Source organism: Lutjanus erythropterus, chromosome 3 (assembly GCF_056507025.1).
Source record: "Lutjanus erythropterus isolate fLutEry1 chromosome 3, fLutEry1.hap2, whole genome shotgun sequence".
Classification (NCBI taxonomy): domain Eukaryota; kingdom Metazoa; phylum Chordata; class Actinopteri; order Lutjaniformes; family Lutjanidae; genus Lutjanus; species Lutjanus erythropterus.
Window position 1 is genome coordinate 17305769 of NC_139319.1, and position 24841 is coordinate 17330609.

The following is a 24841-nucleotide window of genomic DNA, read 5'->3' on the forward strand; positions in this document are numbered from 1 at the left end:
TAGGTTGGCTCAACAGTGAAGTATGCATTACTAGTGCCATTCTTTTGTTTGTTTTTGCACATTGCTTATAATATGATAAATTGTGTTTTTTGGTGCAGTAATGTGATGCGAAGTGCAGTGTTATCTGTGGATCTCACCTCACTGGCCATCAAGCAGCTGTATGTGCTAAGCTAGCTTGGTGTTAGCCATAGTCACACAGTGTTGCAAATGAATCCCTGCAGTTTGAGAATTTCTTTTCCACACATAAGTATATTTAATTTCAGGCCATTTCCATCAAGTAAATTCAATGCTACATAAAGCAGTAACATATACATACTATACACATACCAGCGTGGAGAGGAACAGACTTCCATACAACAACAAAGCTAACACTAGCTCAGCTAACGTGAGTGCTGCAGTATAAAGTTCCACAAAAAGCAACATGAATTAACTTTTATTTACACTGTTCTTGTTATTTAGTTGACTTCAAATGATGCTTAACGTTTCTCTTGATTGTTCCTCAATATTACAACACGAGTTCAACATTGCCCAGATGGCAGTAACCATATTAGCCAAGCAACATGCTAACACAGAGTTCAACAGACTAAGTTACGAAACACTAAAACAACATAAAACATCCAGCTTTCAAGTTTGAAGTCAGGTCATGGACAGCAATTATCTAACCATCCTTAAGCTTAAATGGTTAACAGCCCTTTTATTGGTGCTGTACAAGAAGCACTGATTAATTCATTTAACACGCACTTGAGAGTAAACGAGAATAATCTCATGAGAAAAGGAAGAAATGTAAACATAGTTGTTGCTTGCCATCCCCTGTGGTTAGCTTGTCAAGAGTGCAGTATTTCAAAATTGCGGTTATTGCAACAATCTTTGGGTCAAGACTAGGAAAGAAATAAAAAGAAAGAAGCACACACACACACACACACACACACACACACACACACACACACACGGGTGGAGGACTGCCAGAATGTCAGTCAGTATACCAGATAAGGCAGTGTTTGCACAGAATAAAGATAGCAGAGGAACTCATATGTTGTACAGTTTGATCTCATCAAGCAACGCCAAAAATGGCTTCCACACCTTATAGAAATAGTATTGTGGATTCCATTTGCTAAAACAAACCTCTTCCATCTTACCAACATAAAGCATTTCGTTGAGCCATCTCCTAAAACATGAAATGGGGATGATGGAGACTTTTGGTCTGGAAATATTAATCTGTAGCTGCTTGATGGATGTTTCTGTACATCACAGCGATAACTTTACATGAGAAAGGCAATAAAAGGCATACATTTAGAAGGAGCTGGAGTTTTAAAACTGATAATATCAACAAAATGAATTATCTCCAGGCAGGATGTGTCCCCCTGTACTAAATACATTATTCTCCCAAAATCATAGGCTTTACCTGCCCAGAACTGAAAGGGTTCATTGTACTTCCACATGAATTATCTAACCAACATGAATATAACTCATCCTGATACATGAATCAAACAAAGGAGCCTCTATAATACCTATATCGCTAACTTTATCACCATTGGCATTCCTTGCATCATGAGGGATGCCTTTCCCACAGAGGGAAAACAATGGTTATCAGATTTTTTTGTAAATTCTAAGTTATTCTGGAATGCTGGTTAAATGGACCCTGAACCACCTCCTGATTATTTACATTTCACATTAGTCAGGACATCATTTCAAAGATAAATCCCATCCCAGTTACGCATGTAGGGTAGACTGGTGACCGTTGCAACAGGGGACGGTTGCAACAAGTCTTATTTCACCAATCAGCAACATGTTAGAGTGATGATGCTCATACTGCACATGCTCAGTTGAACCCTTTGCCCATCAGAAAGACAGAAGACACAGTCAACATCTGCTGCTGCATTTAGTGAAAAAGAAATTCAGTAAGTATCTTTGTCATACTGTCCTGAACTTATCTATGAATTAATCAAAATGTACTGAGTTTGAATAATTGTTTTGTTATCTTCTAAGTGATATGGTTAGCATGTGTCAGGATCTGTGTGTTCAGCTGGCAGATGATATTTTGTCGTGGCTAATACAGTTGGGACCGTTGCAAAAAGTTGTTGCACCTGTCTTCAAAGTAAGCAGCCATATCGAAACAGACCACAAAACAGTATTTTTCAACATAAATGAGTCATTACTGTAGTTTTGTATAATATATACAATGCATACATGTTTCATTAAAGTTTGATTAATTGCAAATTATTAGATTGTTCCTGTCTCACACAGAATATTGAGAGATTTAACATCTGCACACTGATTCAAGGTAGGCCTATTTTCTATGCACAAAAAAAAATCAATTACTGTTATGCAATAAATATTATGAAATAAATAAATACTATGATGTTATTCTAAAAAAATGCTTTTCCCCCCTGAATATTAGCTTACAGAGTCCATCCCACTCTGGTGGACCACCATGGGACCTAACTTCAGAAAAAATATGAATTGTAGTCAGTGGTGAGAGACAAAATCTTCTTCACTTGCATTGTCTTTTAAATTGACGAAACATATATATAATTTATGACACAGTTCAAACAGAAACAAAAAATAATTCTTGCCATAGACTACAGTGAGAGCAAAAGTTTTTTGTGACATTAAATGTATTTTTAATGTGTTGCAACCGTCCTTTGATCATGTTGCACTTGTCTCCAGGACTGGGGTCAGCTGCAACATCTGACTTCCCCCATTCAAATAAAAATTGTGATATACTATATGTAATCATCTTTAAACGTTAAGGGGACTTATCAGACAGATGTAGGTTTATATGTAGAGAGGGATTTAGTTGGTCTAATCTAAATCTTTTCTGAGAAGTTGAGAGAAATGCAAAAAGAGTTGCAACCGCCCCCAGTCTCCCCTACATAATGTGGCGTTTAAGTTTTTCAGACGAGCTGAATGAGAGTATTTCCGATTTCACATTGTTACACACGCAGGTAAAAATTTCCTTGGAACATAAATCCATTCTTGTGATTGTGGAAAATGTTCCACGTTACCTACAAACTCTCCTTAGAGCAGCATAAAAAACCTTGACTTTCTTTTTTCCCCCATTTCCTTTGCGCCCAATCGCCTCGCAGTAAAAAGGGTCAAGCGACCAGTTAAAACACACAGTGTATAATTTTATAGCTTTCTCCCAACGGGGCTCCTGGTGCCGGTGTCGAGACGACAATGCGCAAGCAGCAGTGCCGCACAGAGATCAGTTTCATTCTTTGTCAGTGGTGAATAGGGGCGGAGGAAGCAAACTCATTAGAATCCTATAAAAAGAAAGTATCCGAGATCATAAAACACCCGGCTGCAGGACTAAAGTGCTCACTCACTCACAACCAGACAGAGACAGAGACAGAGTGGAAACCTCCTGTCAAGTAGCTTTCTGACCCTCAGAGCATCAGCATTTTAACAGACTCACTTCTTCATTGTTTCCCCTCCACACTGGGCTCTCTGTGTTTTTCACATAACTGTGTCGATGGCACTCATTCTTCTGAATATCTGATTTTCAGGAACAAAAACTTGGCCGCATCACCACACTGCTTTTGTGTGTTGCAGTCGGGCAAGCGTGACGCATGGACACTGACAGGGCGCACGCTTCTCATTGAGAAACTCAATTTTTTTTCCTGGCATAAAGTTAATCAAGTGATTAAGATTTTTATTTTTTTTTTTATTTTTTTGGTATTTCAGTATTTTTCTTCAAGGATGTTCGTCTTAACTTGGAATAGATGCTGTGCTGTGATGTTTCTCGTCGCTTCACTGAAGACGGGGACATCCCAGGTATCAGAGGCGCGCCCGAAGGCGAACTCCATCAAGCCAGTTCTGTTGGGAGAGACACCTACACCCGCCACAAACCGGTCCACCACCGTCCACAGTGGGATCACCAAGAAATATAACATCCTTGCGCAGGTAATTTCAAATATTTAGCTGAAACTAAGGACTTACAATTGGATACAACAGACGCACAAACACAAATCGGTGGAAAATATCCGTTTATCTTGCGGTTATTGCAACAATCTTTGGGTCAAGACTATGAAAGAAATAAAAAGAAAGAAACACACACCAAACACATCTTATAAAACAAACACAACGTTTAAATTATATCATGAGTGTGCCATGATGCAGTTAATCGTGCGTAATTGTGCGTCACGTCACCAAAACTGTGGAGTATATTGAGGTGCACAAGTAAAATAGTCCTATGCCTTAAAAACGCTCAGTCACGTGTGAATCGTTATTGAAAATTGCAGGGATCGGACCCCTCATAAACCCTAATTGCCTTTCAGACCTGACGCCACAGTCGGGGTGCAGCGCACTTCCACAGTAAATCATTAATGCCAGAAATGTGAGAAAAAGTTAACACTTGGGGTAATTTTCTGTCTGGGTCTTAGTGTCATTAAAGTGGTCCAGACGCTTGCTGGGATTATGAGATTCTTACTGTGGGGCCTCTGAGGGATACTCTTACCGACCACTTAATACCCACTCAAAGAGTTATCAATTCCTGCTGTTTCAACAAAGTGCCACATTACTGTAGTTTGACAGCAAACGTGGGAGCAGAAATGTGAAAGATTTGGCGAGTTTTCATTCTGGCAAACATTAAAAGTTGTGAACATTATGAGTGTTTTTTTTTATTAAGTGAGAAATCAGAGGTATACATTTATTGCTTGGCAGGGACAGCAAAGTTTTTCATATGCCAAATATTTTTAAAGAGGGTATTTTAATTTAAACGTTTTGCCCATTCTGAGAAGGTGCTGGAAAACTGATCAGTAAAACAAACAAAAACCAAAAACTGACAAAAAACAACAGGCATTCATCTCCCAGTGATGAAGATCTGTTGTAAAAGACCAAACTACCTGTAATTTTTAATTAAAAATCTGATTAGGAGTTTGATTTTGTAGCTGTTGACGCCTCAGTATCTTTTTGAGCAGCAGATGGCACTGCCACATCTCCATCACGTCCCTTCTAGCAGCAGCCAGTCTGTACATCAGCTCACTGTAATTTGTGCTTCCTTTTTCAGCATTTTTTGCCTCATAGTCTCAAACTCTAGATTTAACGCTAGCTTATGTTTACATTTGGCCTCTTCGACTGTCTGTAATATCACTTGCAGTTTAGTGATAGTGTTGGATATCGGTGAAGCGCGCACTAGTGCTGAGAGCAGCGCACTGACATCCAGCTCAGACAGGAGAAAATTATGGAAAAGCCACTTTCTCTCCTCCGCGGAGTGTGGAGATCCAACCTCAAGCAACCTTGCCAGACCTCAATTTGAACGCCTGCTTACATCTGTGCCATTGCAATAATAATCTGGAGCGGTTTGGACTGAGGGGGAACAATATGTGTGTGTAGAGGGAGACCACCGCACTGTTACAGAAGTGTCATGGTGTAGGGTGTCCAAATGAAGATGGTCAATAGCATTTATGGCAGACTGGGGGTATATGTATGTAAATGTGTGTGTGTGTGTTCTCTGGCTGCCAAGAGGTTTTCCAGAGTTGTAAAGTAACAGCCGCAGCTCAGCCTTGGCCAGATATGCGGCTTGACGCTGGCAGGCAAACTGCGCTGACCCTCTGCGTCTCATCATGCAGCGGTCATTTATGAGCAAAATAAATCAAAGATAACAAGTCTGCTCTCTTCATGCGGCTGTAATAGCAACGTGTGGCATATATTTAGCTCAGGAGTGATCACAGGGAGCACACAACTGCAATTACTCCACCACCTTAGATTTTTTTTTTTTTTAATTATGATAAATGCCTTCGAAACAGGTTGCAGAGCACAAAACAGCACATTACTGAGTCATTTTCCTTCACAGTAGGCACCCCCAAAATATTTTCATCTTCGTCTGTATTTGTGAAGTGAATTACCGCTGATTAAGGCTTGGGTGTGAGTTTGGAAAATGAGCATGCATCGGCTCACATTTCTCCTCTGGCATCTCCATTAAGGGAAACCTCTGTGCCGATATCCTACAAGCAGATTTACGGTCGAGTTGTCATGCTGCTCAGGCAGATTTTCACACCCCTAGAGGATTCACAGCAGTGTTCAGGATGTGAGCGATCATAAGCTTGCCAGTTATCAGAGTGAGAATCTTCATAATTTACCATCCATTTGATATTTTTTAAAACTATGCACTCAAAAAGGAAAATGTAGCCCACGCACTGGATCAGTGGATCTCAATGGTTTTGATACTTTTATGGCACCGATTGCTTCAATACTGTCAAAAAATGCCTGCCGTTCAATACTAAATTCCAAAACCTAATGAGTAAATCTCATCAACACGCTTGCAGCATACTTGTACCAAGATCTAAAAATGCTGGCCACTGGCTTTCTAACTTTACACGTTATGGAGGCACGCAGGAAAAATTTTACCACTAGGTCTTTAAACAACTTCTTCCTAAAAAGTGACTAATTGTGTTGTAATATGTGATGCAATTTTCTTTTTGTTAAAATGGATTTTGTGTTGAAAAAAGTAGAATTCAGGAACTGGTACTGAAGCCAAGGTCTCGAAAACTTTTGAATGATACCCAGCCGTACCCTCGCCATTACTGTATAACACATGAAAACTACAAAACTCACACAGGACAAACACACTCAAGAAAATTTGTTCTAAGGTGTATTATATCCCTGGTTTAGGTGATGTAATGTATAAGACATTCCTTAGTCTGAAATCCAGCCTTCATGATTGCTGAGAAGTTTAAGTTTGTTATTTTATGCTACAAAATGCAGATGTTTCGTTTTGTTAGTGCTCGTGTCTGATGTTTATGTTTATGTTGGTAATTGTCATATTTGTGCTGGTGTGCAGTTTTGAGTGCTTGTGCCGAATGTCTTTAAGGGGTTGATGCCGCTGATCAAGGGCGTATATCTAATGTCATGGTTGGTGGGGACAATAAACTATCCCTCAGCTGAAGGCACGACGCAGGGGCAAACCAATGTGAGTCATACTGAGGGGGAGCTCACAATCTTTTTGCATAGTTTTGTATCCATAATTAGCACAGGTGCTTTGACAAGACTGAACCTCACATCTAAAATTGACCCTATTTTTCCTGTTTTGTTGTGAACTTCTATCCAGCACCTAGCATCTATCAGATTTGTATGTGCGTGCTTTCGTAAACGTTTTAAAACTCTCCAGTTAAACACAAGAACAGATAACAGTTTTACATGGTGTCAGGCAGCTCTTTAGGGGCTCGAAAATCTCTCCTACTTAAAGCAAATTCAGAAAATTACAAGAAATTTCCACAAAAATTGCCCTCATTGGCTTAATTTCATGTAGCAAATTATCGAGGGCGAGGGTCCAGCAGCCACCCTGCGGAGACGAGCCGCTGAAGCAGGAAACAAGGGTGTAATTTGGTGTTTTATCCATCAGATTAGTAACACTCCTCAAAGGCTTTTGGTTATAGGAAGCATTTGACAGTTTAATGTGCTTTTATTTCCTGTAGCTGCTGACAGCATTTGGCGATAAGGCCTACATTAATCACACACACAAACCTGGGTCAGGTTTTGGCTATCCCTTGGCGCTGAGTCGGAGCGAACTTGCTGAGTGTTTTCCCGTCTCACCCTCTTCACTTCATCCTGACTGGAGTGAAACCGACAAAACCAAAAATGTACGCCTCTTTAGACCTCGACAGCCGGTGCTCGTGGGTGGCACTGTTGGCTCTCTTGGAAGGGAACCAACAGAAATGGATAGCACGGGCAGGCGGTGCTCACCACTCCAACCTCTGATCCCACAGGGGAACCGACAGCGTGGCGGCATTCATGCAGTACGTGTCTGTAAAACATCAGCAGCCGGTCAGTCAGCCCTAACTAGTTGCTTTATTTAATTCGAGACAGAGATTACTTTAACAAGCGATATCTGAGGGCTCGGCCTATAAACGCAGAGCCACGTCCTTTCTCTGTCTCTCGGACCTCCCCCCTTTAACCTAAAATTACTGTTTAGTGATCCTAATGAGCTGAGAAACAGAGAGAAAAGCCAGCGAGAGGTGTGAGTGCTTGTTAGCGCTCGGCTCAGTTTGTGCTTCGGTCTCCTTGTCCTGTGGCCTGTGCAGTCTGTGGGTCCCCTGGGCGCTGTGAGGGCCCTGCACTGGAGCCATTAGGGGCCTCCTGTGGAAACCTCCTTTACTGTAATTGGACCTGTTAATGAGAGAGGAGACCCTTGCACCTCTCATTCCACAGGATTACACCTTTTAGAGCAGATTACCATCAAGAGCTTTCCCCCTTTTCCTTTGATAGTCTTTGAAGAGAGCAGTCAAGTATGCTGACTGTGCCTCTCGCCATGTTCGATGAATAAGATCAACTCAGAATGTATACTTAACTTAAGGAGGGTAAGGTTTTTGGAGACTCTGGGTTCTAGTGCTCAAAGGGACATTACCCATAAACACATGTGTTTTGAGTGATGAAAGACGCCAAGCTGTGTTTGAAGACATGGTTTGTACGAGTGAGTTGTGCGCAGCCATCCCTATGTTATCTGACACCGGCTGTCTGTGCTTTCAGGGCATATGAAGTTTGTTTGTTCAGTGACATCGTTTATTTGACTCTGTAAGGCCCCTGCCACTCATTAACACCATTCACAGTTTCAGGTTGCGAGCCTGATCACTGAAGGTCAAGTGCAGTCACGACACGGGGCTCAAAAAGTGTGGACGTGTACTAAGTGTGTGAAGAAGTCTTTCACTTAAGCTTTATTATAGGTTTTAGTGCATTTCTCTCAAAAGAAAACAATGGAAGCACAGCTGCTGCTCTTATTATCAGGCTGTGAAGTTTTTCTTTAAGTCAGTAGTAAGATTCAAAGAAAATGTTCACATTCCCTGTGCTAAAAAAATGTTTTTCTTTGGATTATATCCCCTAAAATATCTAACCCCTATATTTGTATCTGGGCAAAGTATTTCACTAGAGAAGTGTTTTCACATTCCTCTACTGAAGGAGAGATGAACTTACCTTAAAATCTGAGATTCAGATACTAAGTTTCATACATAACAAATCCAAAAGTTAATCAATGTGATTTGCAAAAAAAAAAAAAAATCATTCCTAATGAAAATTTTAATTGTTATAAAACAAACGTCAATATATTGTGACTTTTCCTCATGAATGCTTTGTTGTTTCATTCTCATATTCACTTTCGTAAGCTAGCTAGCAAACGTCAATACTGAGCTACTTATTTTTTATATAGTACTGTAACAGTTAACTTTAAAATGACAGGGTCAAACTATGGAACTGGATTTATTGTGTAATTCCAAGCGTGAGGCACATTCATCACTAACACAGAAACAAATGAGAGTTTGATCTACTTATGACTCTCTCCACTCAAAAGTGTCCATGTCGTGTTTTTAAAATAGCTTTACCCCTTTTTTATACACATGTACTGGCTTGGCCTGACTCGGTTTGTCTCTGCATGTAAGCCCAGCACAGCAGGGACTTGCATATCCATTACAACAGGGCTACCCATTTGAAGGTGTGGCTTTAAAGTGAAGACAAGCTTAGTTTGGCTAACTAGCTAGCTAGCTAGCTAATTTCCTATAAATCCTTCACAATAAAAGACCATTATCTTGGTATTTAAAAGCTTTTTTTGAGGCAGCAAAATCAGGACAGTTTTCGTCAGCGATGACTTAACACAACTCTTGAAATGGTAAAATAAAGTAACATAAAACAGATACCTGAAAGTACAAACAGCAACACGGGAGAGAAACTAAGCTTGAAACCACAGAGGTTCAGTTAGAAGCTACAAAGTTACTGAGAGCTGAACACACAAAGACTTTCAAAAAATGCCTTTCTTTCTGCTCTCCAGCACAGACATGACTTCAGTCTCAAAACAGATTGGCCAGAGTCTGAGAGACGTCACTGCAACCCACTTTGAGGCAGGTCAGGCTTACTTTGGTCCCACTCCAGAGAGGGTCCATCCGTGATGGAAATGAAAAAAAGTGCAGCACGGTTTGACTCAGCGTGGCCAAAAAGTGCCCATGGAAAAGCCCCGCTAGTATGGCTTAAACAACAAACAATATAAATAAACAAACAAAAAAAAAAATGCTACACTTACCATTCTTATACATCTGTTAATCACCAACTTTGTTGCCCAGTAAACTCGTCATTTGAGTCTGGGTCAGACTGTGGCTCTACTGTGTAGGCTGTGGCTGAATCTCTCTGATGTTTCCTCTAACGCTAACACTAACCACGATGTAGACTGCTCTGTCACCAATCAACCCAGCACAAGCAGCGATGTTAGTTGCACCAGAATCTGAATTTATCAGTGAGGGAGAAAGAGTAGGTATTCTTCCAATCCCTTTTTAAAGGTCTCATTTTATTTTAAATGTGGACAAACCATGTTAAACAATCATTGTAAAGTATTTTCTCTAAACTTTGCCTTGAGGGGAGCTTCAATAGCGCTGGGAAAGTAAAACATAAGACTCATCCTCCCTCACCATCCCAAAAATTTTCATACTGTCCTTGAATTTTAGACCCTCAGACTCAAACAAAGCAGCCGAGACATACTTGACGTTATTTTTACGCATTACAGACCACTTCCGTAGAATTATATCAGCACTTTGGAATGACTCTACAGAAGTAAATAAGGGACCGGAGGGAGGGTTCAAAGCCCTGTATATCCTGCTGTAAATCCCTTGTAGATTGTTGCTCCCGCACATTTAAAGTTCCTCTTCAAAGCCACGGCGCTTTACCAGCACGAGAGCAGCACGAGACAGGGCCGGGGGCTTCCCTTATGGCTCTGTCTGTCTCTTCCTTTATCGTCTCACCAGCATACCAAGAGAGGCTGCAGAGTACACAATTTTCAACCCACTTCCTGCTCAGGATCCAAGGCTGTGCTTTTATGTGTGAAGGCCATCTAGGGAAAAATAAGGGAGCAGCAGTAAAAAAGATGTGAGATGACTGAGATGCATCCAAATAAAGCGCCATCCCTCAGAAGTTGCGAATGAGGCGTTTTAAAACATGACAAGATAAGGCGAGATTATCGGGCGCGATATGGGGGTCAGCCTTGTATCATTGGGTTTCAAAGGGCTGTCTTGCGGTTTGAGCCGTGATGGAAGAGGTGAGCCCCGTCCCTCTTTTTCTTTTACCCCACCCCCCATATGCACTGTGCACTGTAATCGATCCAAGCCTGCTGGCCAGAAAGACAGATAGGAATCAGAGCAGGTAGTATGAAGTACTACTGCACGTGGCTAGGCTCATTTGTCTTCATATTTAGATAACAGCACATTTTTCATGTCAGGGAAAAAAAAAAACTCCTGCTGCACTTTGTTGAACTTCTCCTCAGACCATATTTCCAGCATATTTCTCTCCTCGGCTGTGATTATGCCAGTAGACCATGGCGATTTACATACAGTGTTGACACAAATACAGAAAACTCCCGATGAGGCTGAAAGTTCATACATGACCTCTGCCACAAAAAAAGAAAAAAAAAGGTCTTTCTCAGTGGAGCAAACAAAGCGAAGGAAGGCCATGAGGTGTGGTTAAAAGCTTCAGAAAAACTATCAAGTGGACTTTGAGTTTCACTTGAGAGTTAAGTGAGATCGATCCTACCTTTCTAATGTCTGTGTGTTAAAAACAGAGCTAGAGCCAGGTGTTGATTAGCTAAGCTTACCATGTAGAGCTAGCATAGCTTTTCCTAAGTTCAAAAATACATCACTAGCTCCTCCAAAGCTTACTAATTAACATGTTACATTTTCATGTTTTTAGGGAGAGGGTGGTACAGTACGTGCTGTGACTTTTTGGACTCTCTACGCAGTTTTAAACCATTAAGAAAATGTTGCAATTTATTCAAGTGTATTACATGATGCACATAATATTATGTACCATGGAGATTTCACATGGGACATGAAGCCCAGTCTCCTGGGTGAAAGACTTGTGTTTGTTTGACCCATGCATTCAGCACATCTTCTCTGTACAAGAGACTGTCTCGCTCTTTATACTTTGTCACGTGAAGTGGATGGGTTTAAAAGCCTGATGCATCGCATACAGAAATAAAAGGGTTCTTTGTACATTTGTGTGAGATGCAACGGAGCGTAACAAAGCATTTGACAACCTGGGAATGAGAATGCGTTGTTGGGTCAAGAATTGATTTTCTATTTATTTATGGATTAAAGAACAGAGACAGATTTTGTTAATTAGTGAGCTTTAAAGATGGTTGGCGCTGGTTGGCATGTTTCTGAAGAGACGCGGGATCGTTCTTTCTGCCCCACCCCTAGTCTTTATGCTGAAACTGTAACGTGAAAGCAGCAGTCAGTCATGATGATTTAGTAAAGTGCAACGCTGTGAGCAGGATTTGAACCTACGCAGGGAGACCCTATTGGATTTCGAGTCCAACGCCTTAACCACTCGGCCATCACAGCTTGCTAAAGGCCTTCAAAGGTGACCTTACACATGGAATCATTAAAATTCTAATAAAGCAAGTTGATGGCATCTGTATTAGACCTTACTTGCCTCCGAAAACCCATACCTCTCAGATTTTGTTTGTTTGGTCTTTCTTTACATTGGGCTGTAAATATAAATTTCCCCAAAAGCTCAAGCCAAGATAACCCTAATGACATCACCAAGGTTATTTTCTCAGATTTTAAACAGTTCCGCCAGAACCACAGAAGACATTATACAACTGTATAATGTAAAAAACTGGTCTTGGTGGACTGTCCCTTTAAGTCCTTTGAATATTTTGAGAACAGTTCTGAACAACACAGTAGTAATTAAGAAATATTTACAATCCATCAAACATCAGGCCTTTGTTACTTTCATCAACGCATTAAGCATGTGCATTTTGGGAATCTGTCATAATGATTAATGAGCATTCAGTTTAATATTCCTGCTCATTTTTCTATGCCTGTATCATTGCCTCCATGTGTTTCAGGCCTGAGAAAGTCAGCATGGCATCCGTCCAACGAGTTTAATCTTGTTCACTTTCTGAAGCACATCAAGCAACAGCTCCTGATGTGCTGAAATACTGATATTGTTGAGATTTCAACATGTGGTCCACGTTCACATGTGCCTGATCTTTTTGGGCATGGCATGACCTTTATACCCGAAATGGAGTTTTCTATTTATTGTGGCTATAATGATTTTACTCCGATTTAAACCTCTTCCTTGTTCGTTCTCATGTTTATTGTTCCATGTTTGTCAGCGGTAAGCCACACTAAATCAGATCTGTCAGTGCATTGCCAGCTAAATGTGGTTGTGGTGCCGGTGGTGGTGTGCCAGCCAAACATGTTGTTCTAATGTCAGCCTACACTGGACATAATTTACACAGCCAGAACCCATATCCTGCTAATTTCTACAGATCTGCATACTTGAATAGGTGTTGTGTTGTGCATATGTCTGACAACTCAGTACATCCGTTGCAATAACAATACCCTGAAATCAAACTGAATGGCTTAAAATAAGATAAAGATGTGCAGCAGTTGGAAAAACACAGTGGCCGGACCTTTGTTATGTTTCACCCAACAGATGTGGACTTGAGCCAGAGTACCGATGCTTCTCTGCAGCTGCTCAAAATGTCCCTCTCTCGTGATGAGTTCTGTGCAAATGTGTGACATTATTCCATTTGTCTGAGGAGTTCATTTGACTTGTGATAAGATTTATGTCGAACTCCTTTGCTCCTGCTCCAAGTCTAACAGCGACAGGATTTTGCATGTGTAAGGAATTATATCAAGACAGCGTTTCCAGTAAAACTTCCCATCAGTGCACACGCTTATTATGGAAAAAGTGCAGCTTGGCTTTAATTGCACTTCTCGCTGCTGTGGACAGTGGATGTATGTTTGTAAAGGTGGTGGTTTTTCTAGCATGGTCATTTCAGTGCATTTACAGAAAAGACTTAAAGTTCCCATGAAATGTCTAGTGGAGTGCTTATTGTTCACGTGTTTCCTGTAAAAACAGGCTTGTTGCAGACCAACAGCCTCAGAGAGCAACGGAGGCCAGTTTGTCAACAGGGAATGGGCTCCAGTACCGAGATGTTTTTTCCAGGTTTGTCTCCTGGCACCCTGTGACTGAGTCATGGCTAACCAAGCTAATGGCAAATAGCAGTTAGCTACGTTACTTTGGCAACAGGTAAAGCTTTCGTTCAGGAAACTTTGTAAATTATCCTTCACTACGAGGCTGCAGAGCTTGCTTTCCGCTAACAGCAGGTAACTGTTATGGTATGCTCACACTACCGGCAACACAGAATCAGGCTAAAAGTGATTTTCAGTGGAAGTCAGCAACATGAAGCTAGAAACTGAAGTCCAACACTTGTCACTTTGTGTCGGGTGTGAGACACTACAAATCGAAGTCGAGCTGGGCTCATTTTTCTTTAGCACTCCAAAGACACTGTGACCAATTACATGTCTTTGTTTCAACTCTTCTGTATTCTATCAACACCGTTTCCTGTGCCTTGTAAACAATGTGAGAAAAATATATTCTTACCGTTAGCCAATATTCAGTTTGATTTAACCTTACCCTTTTCTCCTACTGTGAAACTGACAAAAAAAAAATGCAGCATGACGATCCATGTTTGCTGACTCTACACACAACCGCTCATTGATGTCAACGACCACTAAACGGCGCTTCACTGGCAACTTGGCGATAATGTAGTGGGCCACTGTTTGGCTGTTTTGTAGCTATGTTGCCATTAATGTGAACGTACAGTCAAAGTTAGCTACTTTAGCAACAAGTAAGCTAAAGCTCTCTGTCAGGAAACTCTGTAATTAAATCAGAGAGTTGAAGCTGAGCAGCTGGAGGACATCAGAGGGGGAACCGGAAAATATTTTCTCCATAAAATATGATCCAATTTTATCCAAATCAGTTAATAAAGTTACTGTGAGGTCCCCAGAAACATGTATTCTCCTTCCATGCTCCTGCAGCATCACAAACGATTTCAGTGGATGCATTAGTATATGCCCCAGAGTGCAGGATGACTCATCAACAGTTTTAATCATTTTCCAGAAAAAGACAAAAGGGGAAGTACCTACAAAATAGATTTTTTTGTCATTATTGTGCAAGATACTGGAGTATAGGAGGCGTTTAGTGCAATACATACATAATCAAAACACTGAAACATCAATTTTGACTTAATGGAAACTTTAAAGGTTCTCTGTGTGGTTTGCTGGACCTCTTGGTGTAAAAACAAGGAATACTAAAGCAAAAATGAAGCCAAATTACCTTCAGTAATCACCCCTCAATTATGTCTGTAGACTCATTAAGCCTCACTATAAGAGAAATTGAGAGAAACTGAAGTGGTTTTTCTTGGTTTGGAAATTCTAATAGCTCTATTGTGTGGGACCTGAAAAAAATGACCACACCAGTGAAAGACATGTTAATCCCTACAACATGTTGTCCACTGAAATTGGGTGCAGCAGGACCACAGCCTGTAGTCAGTTCACCCAAAACAAACAACCAACATATTTTCCCACTTACCCCCAATGGTATTGAGCCTTGCAGAGAGTTGGGCCTAATTTTCTGAGGCTTTAGATCTCTGGATGCTGCTGTGACTTCTGCCACCACCTCAATACAGTGAGGGTGAATGGCATTTGGTTTTGATGTCCAAAACATCCAGAATTACATTTATGAAACTTAACAGTGATGTTGCTTTCCACAAACATTATAGCTCTCAAGCTGTTAACAATGAACAACCAGGAAATCTTTGATTAAATAAAAAGTGACTCCGACAGTAACCACAACATTCAAAGTTTCCCTCAGTATAGGACCAAACATTTCTCTCATGAAACAGTGGGTTTATAATAAACATTTGTGTGGCACTGATGCAATTTAAGTCCACACAAATAGCTTGGGCTGTCCACTGCTCAGTGGACAACGTTATGGTTTGAGCAAGCTAACTGCTCGGTGCGCGTCATAGCTCGTCACAGTGATGCCAGATAATTAATTGAATGCAGTTTGACCATTTCTTTTTCACACATAGCTATATCGTTACCTTCTGGACATGTCTAGCAAGTGAATTTAGACGCAGCTGCGACACAAATTTGCACACATCATTGACAAGGATCATGGAGCAGAACCAGCCGGCTTCCTTACCATAACAAAGCTAACACAGCTTGTGGTGCAATATGTACTTTGTACATATTAGAAATTCTTGGGTTGACCGTCTCCTCAACAAAATGCAATGCTCTTGATGCAAAATGTGCAATTTTCTAACTTGCATTTCAGTTGGGGTTTAGCTGAGTCTCCAGGTCTTAAGTTTGGTCCAGCAAACTTTTTTAAAAGCACATTTCATCACCAAAATTACAGAGAAATTGAAGGACTGATGTGGACTATGAAGTTTGGACCCACCACCTCCCTGTTTCAGTTGGTTTGGGCCCTCTGATTTTCTGGTCTCCAAAGACCTCTAAACTGAACATAACAAGGATTTTATTTGGCTTGTTAACGGCTACAGTTTTAATTTTGTGACCTGAGGTGCTTGCCGCAACTGTGGTGAATGGAACGGAATGAGAAGGAATGCAGTTGTTGTGTTGTCTGGGTAAGTAGGGGTTTACTAGGCTGTGACCAACAAAATACACCATGTTCCCTGTCTTTTACAATTGTACTCTCTGTGACACAGCAATGAAAAAGAAATTTTGTGGACGTAGCTCCAGGATGAAAATATATGCCCCATTTAATTAGAATAATTTGGGAGCAGATGACACATTGGTTTACCACCCCAAGAAAATCCATTGGCCAATCAGAAGGGCTTGTTTCATGACATTAGATGGTGAAGACAGTTTGTTGGGATCAGTGTTGCTATGGTAGAAGTGTGTTGAGGTGTGGCCTATGCCATTCTGAATGATGTAATTAAGGGAATAAGAGACATTTGTATCATCTTTAGGAAAATATACATAAAGTATAGATGAGCTTTAGAATAAGACCTGCTCATTTTTGGCCCTGTAAAGCCACGAAAATAAAACAAAACATGACCTCATCTTTTGACATCTATCCTTGACATAATCTGAGCATGTGGCTGACGCCACTGCAACCACATTGACACTGACATTGTATGTGCTTGATACAAGCAATTCATTCATACGATAGGTGTCAGATAAAGCAGAAATAAAGGGTATCAAATGAACCGCGTTACTGATATCGGTATCACTTTAAGAATACTGGAATTGCTACTGGTATCAAATTTTTTTAAAACGATACCCAGCCATATCAGGCACCGTACATTCCTCCGAAGTGGAAGCCAAGTTTTAGAGTCGGGAAGATCTGTTGATTTAAAGTCTGATATCACTGAAACTATGCACTTTATTAAGATAAATAAAGTGCTTGTGCAATGTAGGATCTTTCATATCTTTTTACAGATTGAGTAAATGCATCTTTTTTTACCTCAGCAGGTGTATCCATGCAGCAACGATAAGGAATGCAGCGTGGGAAGCTACTGCCACAGCCCTCAACAGGCTCCCTCTCGCTGCCTCACCTGCCGCAGGAGGAAGAAGCGCTGCCATCGAGATGCCATGTGCTGTCCTGGAAACCGCTGCAGTAACTGTACGTACCTGACAAACACAAATTTCAGTGCACGTCGGTTTCAATTATATTGTGACCACAGGGTGCGAATCGGAAACTTGATTTCTTGTCTTATGCAGACATATTCTGGAAAAAGTGACTTGTTCCAGGTCACTGAACACCGTATCTAACCCAGAGACGTAGTGAAGGAGCCAATACATTTAAATAATGTTGAACATATGCTCTCAGACAGTATTCTGAACCATAGTTTAACTGTATTAAGTTGATTCCCAGAGGTTAGAAAGCAATGGTCACATTGCAGAAGGTGTTGTTTCATCAATGAACAGCATGACTGTGTATTTGTGCATAGGCTGTACTTGTACTTCCTGTGAGTATTTCCATTTTATGTAACTTTATACTTTTATTCCATCTCAGAAATCTTGTACTTTTTACTCCACTAAATTTCTCTGACAGCTTTAGTTACTAGTTAGTTTTCAGATTACAATTTTTCATACCCTTCCTGTCCAGGGAAAACCATGTTTCTCTAAAACTAGTGATGTAAATGTCTGTGTGAATGTCAATATTTGTGATAAACTGAAGGATTAAGTGTTCCTTTGTGGGTTGAGAAAATGGTTTTAAAACCCTCTTGGATCAGCTGGAAAATGCATCGTCACAAAGCTAAGACAACAGGATTGTTTTTCCTGACACTGAAACTCGACTTTTCAAACAGAATATAAAGTAGTTAGTTCAATTTCAACCATCTACAGCAATAAAGTGCAACCTTAAAACTTTAAAGTTCCAATGAAACAGCCAGCGGAGTGGGTATTGCTTACATGTTACCTCTAAAAACTGGCAGGTAGGAAGGGACTTGTTGCAGACATGGATAGTGGATAACAGTGCGGCAGCCAGCTGCGCTGAATGTGCATTAACCCCCCCACCCCTCCAGTGGCCCATGAATGTAAGAGAGCAGTTATATTAGCAAGCTGATTCTTCCTGGACCGAAAGCTCCCGAGAACACGGCCAAACAGGACCAAAACAGCATCCGAGAACAATAGAGGCCAGTTTGGCAGCAGGAAGGCAACAGTAATGAGGTGGTTTTCTTGCTGGGTTTGGCTCCTAGCACTCTGGTGTTGACCCATGTCTAACTGAGCTAATGCCGGTTAGCAGTTTACTAAGTTACTTTTGCAAAAAGTAAAACTATCTTTCTGTCAGGAAAGATAGTTTTACTTTTTGCAGATAACCTTGGTACTGTATTCCCTGTCAGGCTCAGAGGCTGTGTACGTTCTGGTCACTGGACAAGTTCAGTGGGAGGCTGCTGAGTCTGGTTCTGTTGCCTGCTAACAGCAGCTAACAGTTACAGTTAGCTGCTTTAGCAACAAGTAAGCTGCTAAAACTATCTGTCCATCAGGAAACTCTGTGATGAAATCATGGAGCGTTAAAGCTGAACAGCCAGAGGACATCAGAGGAGAATACAGAAAATATTTTCTCCATAAAATATGATCCAGTTTCACCCAAATCAGTGGCTCTGTACAGTGGTTTACAGTGGCATCATTAGTGAAAAAGTGTTTCATTGGATGCAATTTAGTGAATGAGTGCAGGATGAGTCATCAACATTTTTTAATTATCTCCCAGGAAAAGACAAGCAATACTATTAAAATACCTGAGAATACAAAAAAAAGTTCAATACACATATGAAAATATAGTGTAAAAATGCTAATACATCAAATTTGGTGACTTTAAGTAAGTTTAACTGGCAATAGTTTTACTAAAGAATAGATTTAAGTGCAGGACTTTTAATTGTAGTGGAGTGGGTAAATAAACACTACCACAAGCTACTAATATATTGATCTAACCATCTGAGTTGTGTAAGGGTCAGTCCATAACGCGATATGTTTAATGAGACACTTAAATTACTTAACTCTGAATGCATCAGGTCAAACTTTCTATTCTGTATTTTCTTTTCTGTCATGTTTACCCTCATATCTTTTTTTCTTTTTTTTTCTGTTTGCAGATATATGTGTGCCTATCTCTGAGAGTGTGCTCTCACCTCACATCTCAGCTTTAGACGAGCATAATAAATTTTCCACCAAAGACCAAAGCTGGAGGAAGAATGGGAAGGGACACGCCAAGCATTCTCTCAAAGGTAAGGGGTTGATGTTATGTTTAAAACATGTTCACTGGAAACCCTGCCATCTCTAAACACTGTCGCTGTTGTTTCTTCTTTTTTGCTGTCGTCCTCCTCGCTGGATCTGGTCTGGGTGGCTGAATCTTTCTGTTGTTCACTGTCTGCATGTCCTACAGAGTTCATGGGCGACGCCAGTCCACAAACTATGTTGATAATTACCCTCTGCTCATATGTCAGTGTCTGTGGGCCCAAAGCACAGCATGGGGAGCCTAAAAGAAACCACAATGCCCCTGCTGTTTCTGCACCTACATAAAGCCATACAAACACTTTCATTGACAGCACACATTGTATGATCCACAAGTGAAAACCACAGAATGCAGGTTTGGCACAGTTATAGCTAATAACTCTCTGTGAGCCCCCTGCTTAGCGTTCATGTCACCATATTTAAGTTAATGTAAGGGCCCGTCCATAAAGCGAGACGTTTAATGAGACACTTAAATTACTCAACTCTGAATGCACTCTCAAGACAGCAGGCTTCGACGCTAAAATCAATGTGAAAATAGCAGCACCACTTAAAGTTGCTATAAATAAGCCCATTTACTTTTATTTGTGCTTGACTCGCTCCCTCTCCTTAAACATTATTGCATTATAATGGCCTTATGCATGTCACTGCTTGAGAAGAATCCGCCAGAAGAGTCAGTGAACACGCAGTCAGGCTTAGCAGTCCATCACACTGATGGTTGGAACTTCATGTCGAAATAACTAATCAGCAAAGTGTGTTTTTGTCAGTGATACAGGATGACTCTGTTTGAGGGGTGAAGCAGCTTTTGGCAGTGACGTGAAACACATTTTAAAGTGTCTCTGCGTGACTAAATTGTACTAATTATGTATTCATAAGAGTAAGTAGTACCCCCCTGCCAAAATATCAGACCCAGACCAGATGGGACGATATGGTTAATATACAGAGTAAGCAAATTGTTTGCTTGATTTATGTTGAAAGCACCATGCTTTGCTTTTGTCTCTGACATGGCCACACATAATGCATTGTGAACTGAAACGTGAAGAAAGGCTTGCATAAACTTATCCGTATGGAAAACATAACAGCTTAATGAACAATAATGATACACTTCCTTTGCTTTATTAAACTGGAGTACCATAACTCCAGGATGCTGGATGGTGTATAATTTCATGCAGGTCTTTTATGTCTCTGATGAAGCATTTGTTTCTTTTTTGACTAAAAAGACCAGTTTATGGAAGATTATTAGGGCCAGGCATAAGGGGAAAATCAGAAGAGCAACATTTTTTTTTTAGTTTGCATTATGAGAATAAAGTTGGAATATTGAGAATATAGTAGAAAGGTTGAATGTTGGGTATAAAGCCTAAATGTTGAGAATAACATTCAAATGTCACAAATAAAGGTGAGAATAAAGTTGAAATGTCGAGAATAAGGCAGAATGTTGAGAATAAAGTCAGAAGTCAAGAAGAGTAAAACTTTCAGTATTAGAGCCAGGCATACAAAATATAAATCACAGGAGAAAGGAACTTTTTTTGTGAGAAGAAAGTCAAAATGTTCAGAAGATTAGAAAAGCTGAAATTAATGGAAAAATATATATTTTTTTAATTTTGCAATATGAGTTGAAAAATACCTTTTCAACTTTTATTCTCAACATTTCAACTTAATTCTCAACATTTTGAGTCTTTATAAATTTTTTTATGCCTGGTGCTAATACTGAAAGTTTGACTTTATTCTCAACATTTTGACTTTATTCTCAAAATGCAAAATAAAAAATAATTCTTCCTCCTCTGTTTTATTCCCTCACTGTGGCTCTAATACTCCATTGTACCAACTTTACACACTGCTGGTTCACTGCTGATCAATATCGTTTGTCTTCTTCCTCTTTCAGGGCATGAGGGCGACCCTTGTCTGCGTTCATCCGACTGCTCGGAGGGATACTGCTGCGCCCGCCATTTCTGGACCAAAATCTGCAAGCCGGTGCTGAGGCAGGGAGAGGTGTGCACCAAGCAGAGGAAGAAAGGCTCTCACGGCTTGGAAATCTTCCAGCGCTGTGACTGTGCCAAGGGCCTTTCCTGCAAGGTGTGGAAAGACGCCACCTCCTCGTCCAAGTCAAGGCTCCACATGTGCCAGAAGATCTGAAGTGGAGGCAGCTGCTGTCGGCGTCGAGGCCTCTGTCTCCATCTGCCAGGGAAAGTTTTTTTAAAGGATGGGTTGTGGCTGTATTGAAAGGAGCAAAAGACAGAGACTAACAAGAGACAGAACAGACTGCGTGGGTTCAAGCTCGCTATTCTGCAAGCGGAGAGAGCGCAAATGGGATTGCTTTAATGTGCTTGCTGTGAGTGGTTCATCCCTGCACCCACATCCAAACACTTACACACACACACACACACACACACACACACACACAAGCACACACACGCACGCACACACACACAAGCACACATACACCTCATGGGTTTGTGGGATCAATGAGCTCATGGTGCGCTTGCTCACAAGTACAAAGACAAACTTTTTACACATTCTCATGACATTCAGGGAGCCACAAAGTTAGTCAGTAGATGCTGTGATGATAGGTGTGGACGTTTTTTAGATGGAGGCAACAGATGAAGCTTCAACTTGTAGACAGAGAAGCCATATTTTAACTGCACAGTACAATCTTTAACAAACTCCAAAGTCAAAGATCACATCTGTAATATCCTGTGTTTTATCCTGTGCTGAAGCTGAATTTTTTGCCATGATGTGTTGTCAAATCTCCATATCTCCCCCTTTGTGTTGTTTGTTTTAAGTCTTGAACAATTCAGCCATTGCTATGCAAGACATTCACAACCATTAACATTGTCCAGACCCAGCAAATACCAGTCATATCATATGAGGAACTAATTGCATACACTGTTTACTCCAGAGCTTGACTTGTGTACTGTTACAGCATCCTGAGACTTCAATGCGACGCGTAATACTCTTAAACCAAAGAATGCAAGAGCATTTACATCAGCGTGATGAGTTTCATGTGGGACATTAGCTCCTCGCCCCGATTTTTAGCCACAAGAAGAGAGATAATGTATTGTGTCCGTTTGATCTGTCAGATACAGCTGCAGTCCATTGTGATACAACTGTGTGGGTTAAAACGGTTTGCACTGAGGTAGTGCTCTGCTGCAGACTTAGCGGTTCCGATACCAGACGAGGAATGGTTCTGCTTTTCCAATCACATGAACGGGATTCAAGGATACGATGGAAGTGCAATTTTTTCCGTTTACAAAGCCAGTGGGAATGAAGACGCGAGATGATTGATTAGAATTGCAAAAAACGCTCCATAAACCTGAGAATCACAGTTTGAATCAATATTTTGTTGTGGCATACAGCCCTGTTTATTTTTTCAAATATGACTGCATTCTTTCTTCTCATGAAATACAGTGCAGTTATGTTGCACCGGAGGTGAAGCAATGCTTTTTTTTTTTTTTTTTTTTTTCAGCACAACTTCTTTAAACAACCACTTGTTACTTACAGTACATAGTCAGTATAGTATCACATTTGCCTCCTTTTGGTTTAATGTTGTTAGAGCATCAGCTACACATATTTTGTAACCATTTAAAATATCAATAAGCTCTTATATTGTAAATAGATTGGAAACAATGAAAATGTATTTAAGAATCAATGTATATCATGTACATATAATAAAAATATGAATATTAAACGTTACAGCAAAATGATTTAGGTGAGAAGAGTAATGAGGGATGAAATAGGATGAGCACAGTTGGATAGATTTGAAATAATGTAGTTCAACCCGTAAAAGCTGTGTGTAGAGGCAAAAAGGGGGAAGGCATAGATAGCTTTGAGTGATATTACAGACTGGATGCATCGAAACGGTAATTCCAAAAGGAGAGACAAGAAGCACATTAATTTCCAAAATAGTTTGTGTAAATGGTGTGTAAATGGTGTCAAGATTTATATCCCACTAAATATTGTTTGTGTTAATACTTTGCATTGATTTGTTTTGTGTATTTACAATGATGAATGAATAAAAGAATGTATTTTGTAACACTGGTTACACATGACTGGTTATTATGAAAAATGCAAACATCATGACATTTTGAAAACATTTTAAAATGAAACTGACAAAAAGGTTCACTGATAAAGAAGACACTTTGATTTTAAAAGTATGAGCAGATTTAACTGTTTATTTGCATAACATGAACTTTAAAACCCTCGAAAACTCTGTTTCAGAAGGTAGAGTTTGAATTATTTGAAGTGGGGTTGTATGAGGTAAATAGTCAGTGTATTACCTACTGGAGACGGCAGTTAGAATATTTTCACCACTTCAGCTTGACATCAATCTTTTTTTGCTGGGAAACCAGCATTATATAAGCCAGATGTTGCTCTCTCTGTCTCTCAACCAGACTCCTTTTGCAAAAACAGTAATTTTACCTCACAAAACATCTGACTTACACAGGTACCACGGCCTTGATGTGTTAGTTGTGGTATTGTGTGATATTTGTTAGTCCAAACAAACCTTTTAAAACATCAAAGACACAAAATAACCAACTGATGAGTCAGCATTAGACCAAAAACTTCTGTGCTCTGCAAGGTAAAAATGACTTTTTTTTCGCAAAATAAATCTGGTTGCTTTTGAGTGATATTTAAGTTTTATAACTGCAGTTTCCCATCAGAAAAGGCTATCTAACTGCAAGGAAAGGGGGTGAAAATATTCTATATATATCTATAGTCTATACATTAACTGATGTTGATTTTTTAGGTGGCTTTTTTAGTGGAGTTTTATGTAAACAACACACATTTATGCTGTCCACAGTGATTCATTGCTTAACTTCCATGGTGGCACTCCTCTCTGCTTCTCCAAACGGGGCGTGACAGCCACGCTCTTCTGTAGGTTATCCACTCACTATGGATAAGTATCTCATAAACCCCACTTCAAAAACCCCAACTTCCCCTTTGCAGTTGCCCTGTGAAGTTTTCTTATACAAACAAAGTTAGGTTTGCATTCAGTGATACTCACCAAAATACATTTTGTGTATCCGTTTTGAGGTCTAACAGATGCATTGTGGAATATATTTCCTTCCTCTGGATTTTTGAACAATTTGAAACCTACATTGTTTACATCCACGTTTACATGCTAGCTATAGTCTTCGGATGATTTTTCTGTTTTTATGGCACATTGCTATGATTCTTGGCGTGCTACCGCTGCTCTTTGATCCGTGGAATAATATGAAACCATTGGCAAGAATGAGTATTTGTATGGTTGTACATATGCACAAAACAGGGACCCATTCCATTGCGCTACAACCGCAGGGTACCTTTAAGTTTTTCTCGTTAGCAGT

At 40.3% G+C, this 24841-nt stretch overlaps 1 protein-coding gene and 1 non-coding gene across 3 annotated transcripts; one reads left to right on the forward strand and one right to left on the reverse strand.

Annotated features, from left to right (window-relative positions):
• The first annotated feature begins 3260 nt into the window (after positions 1-3260).
• Positions 3261-23547, forward strand: dkk2 (dickkopf WNT signaling pathway inhibitor 2). 2 transcript variants are annotated; one of them, XM_084712770.1, is made up of 4 exons: positions 3261-3903; positions 17262-17412; positions 19382-19513; positions 21400-23547. In XM_084712770.1, exons 1-4 carry the CDS (start codon positions 3700-3702, stop codon positions 21648-21650), a joined length of 738 nt encoding a protein of 245 aa, XP_084568896.1. In that variant the 5' UTR covers positions 3261-3699; the 3' UTR covers positions 21651-23547. The 2 variants fall into 2 exon arrangements, with proteins under 2 accessions (XP_084568896.1, XP_084568887.1); XM_084712761.1 differs by having other exon boundaries at positions 3266-3903; positions 17259-17412.
• On the reverse strand, positions 12227-12308 carry trnas-cga (transfer RNA serine (anticodon CGA)). Its single transcript has one exon. It is a non-coding gene; the product is annotated as a tRNA-Ser (tRNA).
• Positions 23548-24841: the final 1294 nt, after the last annotated feature.

Excerpts from the sequence above, each read along its gene's own strand:
- dkk2 (XM_084712761.1), top strand. The coding sequence starts at position 3,700 with ATGTTCGTCTTAACTTGGAATAGATGCTGTGCTGTGATGTTTCTCGTC. Across the intron at positions 17,413-19,381 it reads TGGAAACCGCTGCAGTAACT|ATATATGTGTGCCTATCTCT; the intron begins GTACGTACCTGA and ends TTCTGTTTGCAG. Across the intron at positions 19,514-21,399 it reads CGCCAAGCATTCTCTCAAAG|GGCATGAGGGCGACCCTTGT; the intron begins GTAAGGGGTTGA and ends TTCCTCTTTCAG.